Here is a 9,200-nt window from a genome sequence, read left to right on the forward strand (position 1 = left end):
AACAAGATAGGACCTATTGAGGATAACTAAGTACAACTTACTAATGTATGACCTTGGCAAGTTAATTTCCCCTAATCCTTGGTTTCCTCAGCTGTAAATGAGGACCATACTTGTACTTACTATGAGTGTGGTGGTGTGTCTAAGATGACAGCATCTACATGAGGGACTTAGCATAGTGCCCGGCATATAGCATATGTAAATCAATCCTAGTAGCAGATGTGCAATTAAAGATAAGCAGTAGAGTTTAGATCAAGGTGTACAACCCTTTCCTAAGCCTTATTTTCCTTAAACTATAAAAGTACTGTATTTAACTCTTATTGTGAATAGGAAAAGGAAACAGTTTCATCTATGGGTAGAAGTTTAATAGGTAATCCGTGCTACTTGTGCTATAGAAATTAACTACTGGATTTTTTTTTCTCTCTTAGATTTGTTTCCTTCCTTCTGTTTATATTTTCATAGTCATGAAAATATTGCTTGTTGTAAAATATTTGGAAAGTACAGAAAAGGGTAAATTAGAAAATATTATCCATTGTTCTACTGTAATTGCTATTTAATATTTTTGCTGCTTTTCCTTCCCTTTAGTGATTTTTAACAGAGTTCTAATCACACTATAAATGTGATTTTCATTTAATCTAGTACTTTAAACATTGTTGACTGTCACAGCAAAATGGTGTGTGCTGTGCAGTGAGGCTACCCAAGTTCAAACTCCAGTTTCCCCACTTAGAACAAAGTAACCAGCACAGGTTATTTAACCCTTCTCGGCTTTTTCTCTATTTTAAAGGATAAGAATAGTTCCAGCATTACATTATTGACAATTAAATGAATTAAATATTTCACCAAAATGTTTCGTAGCATATAATAAATATTCAAATGTGTTCAATAATAGCAATTTTATTGAAATATCACTTAAAACAGGAGTGTGAATGCCAAGAGGCAAAGGTCATCAAGGGCCATTTTGTACACTTACTACAGAACTTTTACTTTCATATTGTTGCCCATCTCCCTCTTAATCTTCCCCTTCCTTGTATGATGAGAAAACATGAGATACATTATATATCATATTGGTTTTATGCTCAAAGAATGGATTAGTTACAAATTTGACAGCCTTATGTAGTCTACAAACCTATTAAAATCAATAAGGATTAAACAGTTTTCTTCATAGGATATCAGAAGCCAATGGCAAATGCCATAACTACCATCTCATTAAAGTTAGGGATAAGACAGATGTCATTTGCAACCTTGTTATTCACCCTTCTTTTGGAGGTTCCAATATGGAAAATAAGAAGTCAGAGGCATAAATTTAGAAAAGAAGAAATGAAGCTAACATTATTTAAAATGGTTTACCTGAAAATCCAAACTGCCTAAAAATATTAGAATTAGTATGAAAGATTAGCAGTGCATTTTGTTGATAAGATGAACATATTAGAAAAAAACTGTGTCCATTGGTAATGGGTAGGCTGACGCTGTGGAGGAAGCAGGGTAGCAAGCTGCTGTGCAGAGCCCGGCTGGTTGGCTGGCCCAGAGAGCCGAGATACATTCATTAGCGGGCCCAGCACTGCGGTGCTGAGGAGAGCAGCAAGTGCAGAGGCACACCACACCCACCCGGGCTTCAGGCCCCCAGGTTCCCTTTGTGGAGATCAGTAAGATGTTCCTAGGCAAGGACATGAAGAGAATGCAGAGAGCCCGGGAAGACGTCCCAGGGCAGGAGTGATGTTTGCTGTCTTTAAGGGGAAAACTTAAAATATAAAAGTCCTTCTATTTCTGTGGAGCTTCAGACAACTACAGTGAATAGTTGATGACCACTAGCGTTTTTATAACAACATACTAAAAGGATGTTAAAAGAAAAATTTTAGACATGTAAAATTTAACAGAGTTTAATTGAGAAAAAAAAATGATTTGTGAATTGGTTAGCCCTCAGAACAAGAATAGGTTCAGAGTAACTCCACGGCTCCCTGCCACTTGGCTGAAGAACATTTGTAGAGAGGAACAGGGAAATGATGTACAGAGACAGAAAATGTTACTGAGATACAGAGATAGCTAATTACCTGTTTGGCTGCCTTGATTGACTGAGACTAAGCTCTGTGTGTGTGTGTGTGTGTGTGTGTGTGTGTGTGTGTGTGTGTTCCTAAATTAGGTTTTCAGTTTATTTACTCTCTGGGTTAGGTTGCCATTTCTTACTGAAGACTCTAGGGAGGCTTCTGGGGCCCAAATTTACTTTAACAATTATTCCTTTTGATTATGTTAAATAAATCCTCATGTATAAAGATAGATTTTAAAAAATTTGTGTCACCTAAAAAAATAAATAAATAAAAGATCCCCTTTTGGTCAGCCTCTCCCTTTTGGGTATGGATCACTGATGTCACTGTCCATCACCATCACAGAATAACTTACTTGGTTGGCTTCCAGTGGGTGAAAGCAGAACAGTAGATTTCGTAAGGTGGAAATAAGGAAACATCAGTTGGGAAAGAAGTACCGTTGGCACAAATGTGTTAATTATGTGGACATAAAGCTTAAGATCATTTAAATACAATTCTTAGATTCTTAAAAATGAAAGGTAAAGGAGATATTGGATCATGTATTTTTCTCTCCTCTGAAATACCTTACAATGCCATAAAATACACTTTTAATACTTTCCTTATTGGCCCTAGAAAATTAACCATATTCAGACTCTGAAGCTAGACTGAATGATGCCATAGTCCAAAACCCTGGCAGGAAAAACTACTTACAATGTAAGGGCTAAAAGGGAGCATTTTCACCTCTGAATGAATATGGGAATGCCTGGAGTGGAGCTGGGGATGCATTCAGTGACAGAGCAATTACCTCGCGCTCAGAAGCCCTGGGTTCAATCCCCAGTACCAAGGGAAAAAACAAAACAAAACAAAAAGAATGTATAGGGTGGAGGTGCAGGTGCAAGGTAAATTACACCATGAGTTAGAGAGCTGCTGTGTGGCAGCATGGCCTGGCATGGCCATTCTCCCCTTGTCATCGAGAGCTTCAGGCAACACTTGTCTGCAGGTTAGAAACTTAGAACTGCCTTATAAAAAAAGGGGCCTGTGTAGGAACTGAAAGAAAGTAGGGCAAGACATAAGGTAATTCCAGAGCAGTGTTGCAGAAAAACATAAATTAATGGCAGCTCTTTCCCATAGAAGTAGAAAATAAATTCTACCAATAGAGAGAAGCCTCCACATTTCGGTGGTTTGAAACGTTTCTGTCCTACCAGCTTGCTAAGGCACCTTGCAGAGAGAAGATGCTTTAATTCAGGAGAGAGCCCCTATGGGCCAAGCCAGCCCAGAGCATGGTAGATGATAACCAATGACTTAGTATAAAGTACTAATCAGCATAGCCTTTGAACTTGAATATCAGTGAACAGCCAAGGGTCTTCAGGAAGGAGCAACTTGCAAGTGAACTGAAGAATTACAGAGAAAACAGGCAGTTCAAGGAACAGAAGAGAACTTTTAAGAACTATAATTAGGGTCCTCAGAGGGATTTGAAGGGAATAATCATTAAGGAAGCTTTCTTGAAAATTAATGAAAGGATCGTCAAAATTAAAAATCAAGAGATCATTCTGAATGATAAAATGAATGGCCGTGATCAAAGACCAAGCTAGACACCTGGAAAATAAAGACATGGGAAGAACTCTAGAATGTGAAACAAAAATAGAAAGATGGGAAATAAGAGAAAATTTAAGAGACCTGTAGAATTAATCCAGAAGATCTAACAACTACTTAATGAGAGTTCCCTGGGGAGAAGAAATAAGGAGAGGAGGACAGAAAACAGAAATTAATAACAGAAGATGGACTTCTCACATCTGCACAACTGAACACCTTCAAAATGCCAGAGAGAGCCAGGTGTAGTGGCTCATGCCTGTGATCCCAGAGGCTCAGGAGGCTGAGGCAGGAGGACAGGACCACAAATTCAAAACCAGCCTCAGCAACTTAGACCCTGTCTCAAAATAAAAAACATAAAAAGGGCTGGGGATATGGCTCAGTGGTTAAGCAATCCTGGGTTCAATCATTGGTACCAAAAAAAAAAAAAAAAAGCCATGGAGGGTCTTACACTGTGATTATGTTCCCAGGTGCTTAGTCTTTGCACATGCAGAAACTCCAAGGTTACCCCTCACAGACCTTCTCTGCAGCCAGATGCAGAGTGATTTTGAGGAGGAGGACAATGTGGCGTATTTGAGATAGAACAAACAGAAGTTAAGTCTGCCACAGGCCTAAATTAGTGCAGACTTTGGTATGTGTGTTTATTATACAAGAAGGGTTGTTGGGAGACAGATGAAGTAAAGGGACAGGAGTGAAAGAACTGAATCCTCACCTTGCGATGGACATGTGTGTGATAGATGCATGGACTACTTAAATAAATTTACTCAGGAAAGGTGAGAAATCAAAAGGTAAGTAACTAGAAGCAGAGAAAATAGAAAGCATAATATAGGATATCAGAAATGAGTCCAATTGCCACAATAGATGGGAATGGATTCAGTGCCCCTAGGGGGAAAAAACAGCATTTTCAGATGAGTTTTGAAAGAGCATCTAGTCATCTGAAACTCAGAGAACAATGACATGGAAAGATTGAAAGAGATTGGATTGAAAAATATGTTCCAGGCAATTGCCAAAAGTAAGCAAGCATAGGAATATTAACGTCAGACTATATAGAATTTGGGGGTTAAAATAGCATTCAGAAGCATAAAGACATTTTATACATAAAAGGATAAAATCCACTACAGAGATACCATCCATCATCAACCTCTGTGTATTATCAGCATATCAGATCTCGGCTTAAAAGACTAAGGAGAACATGCTTTCTTGTTCCTAAAAAGGAACTTCATCACACACCTCAGAACCAGACGTAGCAGGTAGATAATATAGAAAAGGATGGAAAGGAGATTTGGAAAACTCTTATCCTTGACCTAAAATAAACACATATTAATCTGTAAACCATAAACACATTTTTTAAAAATATTAATGGGATATCTATGAAAATTAAAGTTGACCCAGGCCCCAAAACTGTACTTTCCAGACACATTTTCTTCCACTCTTCGATGGCTGCCCCCCTTAAACACTCTTAGCTGAGGAGCACCCACATTTTTCCTGTCCCAAAGGTGGTGGTTGGCCATCTGGGTTGCACATTTGTCTCATCGTTGAAGAATCAGACAGGCTGCCAGTGTCCTCTCTGTTGAGGATCCTGGAAGATGTCGCCCTGTCCCCTAATCTCCTCTCGGGTTACCACATTTCCAGTATCCCTGAAGCATCAAATTCTGTCAGACAAGCTTACTAAGTAGCCTAGACATTTCTTTGGGCATTTTTATTCTAGTAATCAGTGTCTTTTCTCCCTGTTTCCCCCTCCCCCATCCTTCTCTTTTCATGACAAGGAACTGTTTATGAGAAGTAGCAGACCGGGAACTTCTTACCCGTTTCACTGCTCATAAGCATTTCATAGCCACACTCGGACATGCATGCCCAGCGCTGTACGAAGGATTTGATTGCATGTCTAAAGCCGACTGCCTGCTAAACTCTTTCTAAACCAGGAAGTAAAGCAGAATCAGTGGTGTGAACACAGTGGGTTTCTAAGCATTTTTCATGTTTCCTTCCATTATGCTGGAGGATAAATTCCTGGCTCGAAGTTAAAATAATTCCTCCAAGCTAATAGGAAACTCAGTGTGACTTACTCTGTGAAGCATTGGATATAAAGTGAGCTTTTCACATGTAAAATTGTGGTGTGTTTTGTAACAACTGTTACCCAAGATTAACATGGGAGGAGCTGAGTGGAGGTGGAAGGGGAAGACTGCTGTTGTAACATGAAAGAAAACGTGGAGCATGCAGATTTACCTAGACACACACACGCACATGCACACACACACACTTTCACACTCAAGCTATAATTTTAAAACTGTCTGTTAGAAGGATGAGATATAGTTATGAGCCAGACCATGTTGGTTTGGACAGATATTCTTACAGAATTATTAAGCCTTAAAAAAAGCAAAGGAGATTTATGCATCTGCATTTGACCAATTTGGTTTGGAATAGGTTCATAATGGAAAAGTAATAAAACCATAAGAGACAGTGTCTTCTGAGCACAGTCTCGCTTTTAAAAAATCTAAACATGGGCTGCCCCATTTTGGATAAAATGACTGTAGAAAAATTTCCCATTGGTAATTTTGGGAGGGTTTTTTGTTGTTGTTGTTCCTTTTTCATTGATGATTCGCCAGTATAAATTTTAAGCCTTCTGTCAAATATTTTTCTGGAGATGTCAGTCTTTGCAAAAAGGAATCCTATGGGGTTATCTGTGGAGTCTCCCCCACCCCTTCCCCTACCCACATACACACACACATGGTGTTTGTTTAGCTATCAGCAAAGTCTTTTTCTGGTATAAGGGAGAGGTTGGGGTTTGGAAGGTAGGGCCATTGGATGTGTGAGAGAAGGAGCCTGCTGTGACAGCCGGCTGCCAGAAAGCTAGGTAAATACAGAAAAACTCCACCTCTGAAAAATCAGCCCTAATAACTTTGTGAGGTTCAGATTTCAACAGGAAAGCAAAAATACTTTAGGAATCACTTCCATTCATTCTAGGCCACTTAAGTGTGTTACTGATGGGTGATTCCTTGGTATTATTCAATATTTAAGAATAAGAACATAACAAAAGCAGGCTGAGGGAGGGGAGCAGGGGGAGGCAGGTGCACAGGCTGACTGTGCTGCCCAGGGAGGACAGTGAAACGGGCATTTTATTGCCTCAGCCTCTTAACTTTCTTTTCACGGCCAGCAGTTCAAAGCACAGTTATTTTTATATAGTGAGAATGTGACCAGACTGAGATGGTGTTGCCTGTCTCCTACAGGTATGCCTGCGGCATCTTTAGTGACCCCTGCTGATGTTATCAAGACTAGATTACAGGTGGCCGCCCGGGCTGGCCAAACCACTTACAGCGGAGTGATAGACTGCTTCAGAAAGATCCTGCGGGAAGAAGGCCCAAAAGCTTTGTGGAAAGGAGCTGGTGGTACGGAAGTAATTGGTTCTTAACTAACCCTTTGGTATCAGGTAAATTTTTTAAAAATCTAATGATATCTGTTCTGTCCCTGGTTTCTTTTTTCCAAAGCTCGTGTATTTCGATCCTCACCCCAGTTTGGTGTCACTTTGCTGACTTATGAATTGCTACAGCGATGGTTCTACATTGATTTTGGAGGAGTGTAAGTATCATGCTAAATTTGTGGCTACATCATATCCTCAGTTGTTATTGACAAAAGTGCATCAGACCCTATGTTAAAACAGAGAAGGATTTAAGAAACATTGACAAGGTCATTCAAAAGGGGAACATAGAAGGGCTGGGGATATAATTTAGTCAGTAGAGTGCTTGCCTCGAATACACAAGGCTCTGGGTTCAATCCCCAGCACCACACGCACACACACAAAGACTCACATACAAAGGGGAACATACAGCTGACAAGACTTCAACAGCTCCTTTATGTTGCATGCAACATGTTTACCGCATTAAAAAATAAACAAAAAAAACTCAGATTTTTTTACTCTGTTTATGCTTCTTTCAGAAAACCCATGGGATCTGAGCCAGTTCCTAAATCTAGGATCACACTGCCTGCTCCTAATCCTGATCACGTTGGGGGCTATAAGCTAGCAGTTGCAACGTTTGCAGGAATTGAAAACAAATTTGGACTTTACCTACCTCTCTTCAAGCCATCAACATCTACCTCAGAAGGGCTCAGTGGAGGCCCATAGGGTGACTGGCCCGAGGATATTGCTTGTTTGGTTGTTGGTATAGCAGTAAGAATGCCCCATCTTGGACTGAAGCAAGGCTTCATTCCTTTCATGTCCAGCTCCTGTTTGAATTCAGGTCGAAGCTTTCTACAAAGCCAGTTCATTCATTTTTGTGTTTTTTGTCAACCAGATCATAGTGGAATTATTCCTAATTATTCTCTGAACCTCTCCCTACAAACCTTGGTTCAAATCTGACATATGCTCAGATTGGTGGACCCTAACATGATTCAAGGAAGGAGAATAGAGATTAAGGCTCCCCTTCTTGGACTGAGATGATGGTCCCAGAGAGGCTGCTGAAAGGCAATCATGGTTCTCAGAGCAAAAGGTTCCGAGCATGTTTAAATTGGTAGGAAGCTGCGTGCATATTTATAAAAATGAAAAACACTGGAAGAAGTGAAAAAAATATCAGAAATAGCCAGCCAGGATTCAAATTTTAAACATGCACAAATTTTGTCTCTGGATTGTATTATGAAGCTTTTATGTGAAACATGTTTTTTGTAATGAAAACCACATTGGAGATGTTTAGTAATCATATTCTGTTACTGGTACCAAGACTGCTAGGGGAAAGTTTTTGCACTTTAAGGAAGTGCTTTTGGCATTTGATAATATAGACAGAGAAACTGAGACACAGTCCCGCTCCTGGATGTGCTAATTATTTTGAATAACTGTTCATATGATGCACTCATGCTGATTACTGCCTGTTTCAATAAACACTATAGAAAAATTCATGCACCCTATTGCTGGTACTGGCCCTAAACCCCTCCCCATCCCAATAGTTGGTGCCCATTTGCTTTTAAAATCCACTTTCTGTCTTAAATCATGTCAGACAAATATATTCTAATATAAATTTTTAATTTAATTTGTGGTGCCTTGCATAATGGTCAGAGGCTCATGTGTTTGTTAAGGTCGAAATAAACTATTTTTAATGCTATCGAACCATTTTCTCTTGTGTATATGTGTGTTGTGTAGTGAATGACTACAGCTGTTGTCATTAGTGGATTTCGTTCTGCATGTTGAGGAAGATTGGGTTCATATTGGCATGCTCTCTCAAGGTCATGTGTACCCTCATTTTCCTGGTTACAAGAAAAACTACATTGACCCTAGATAAGCAAAGAACTAACGAACTAACATTTTTGTTCTAGTTACCCCGACACTTTTGGCAGTTTCTTATCATAATGATTAAAGTAGTATAAAGTTTCAGGAGAAGTTGGACATGAAAACTGGGATGGAATGGCATTTGTATTTTCTCATCTAACTCCACATCATACTAAAACTGTATGCTACCATATCTTCTATTTTCTATTATTTGGCTAGCACTATAATGATTTGGGGAAAGAAGCTCACCTTGAACAGAATTTAGAGTCGGTCTTCTTCAGCTGCCATCTTGCTACCAAAAATGCTACGGATTAATTTATCGGTGGTTTGTACAAACATTAAGT

At 39.4% G+C, this 9,200-nt stretch overlaps 1 protein-coding gene across 2 annotated transcripts in view; it reads left to right on the plus strand.

Annotated features, from left to right (window-relative positions):
* Positions 1 to 8,697, plus strand: part of Slc25a13 (solute carrier family 25 member 13) — a 186,825-nt gene extending 178,128 nt beyond the window's left edge. For both annotated transcript variants that reach the window (XM_078040387.1, XM_021730709.3), the window contains 3 exons: positions 6,830 to 6,988; positions 7,088 to 7,178; positions 7,536 to 8,697. In XM_078040387.1, coding sequence (XP_077896513.1) covers positions 6,830 to 6,988; positions 7,088 to 7,178; positions 7,536 to 7,722 — 437 coding nt within the window. In that variant the 3' untranslated portion in view covers positions 7,723 to 8,697. The remainder of the gene's footprint in view (positions 1 to 6,829; positions 6,989 to 7,087; positions 7,179 to 7,535) is intronic.
* Positions 8,698 to 9,200: the final 503 nt, after the last annotated feature.

The sequence above is a fragment of the Ictidomys tridecemlineatus genome, chromosome 2 (genome assembly GCF_052094955.1).
Source record: "Ictidomys tridecemlineatus isolate mIctTri1 chromosome 2, mIctTri1.hap1, whole genome shotgun sequence".
In the NCBI taxonomy this organism is placed as follows: domain Eukaryota; kingdom Metazoa; phylum Chordata; class Mammalia; order Rodentia; family Sciuridae; genus Ictidomys; species Ictidomys tridecemlineatus.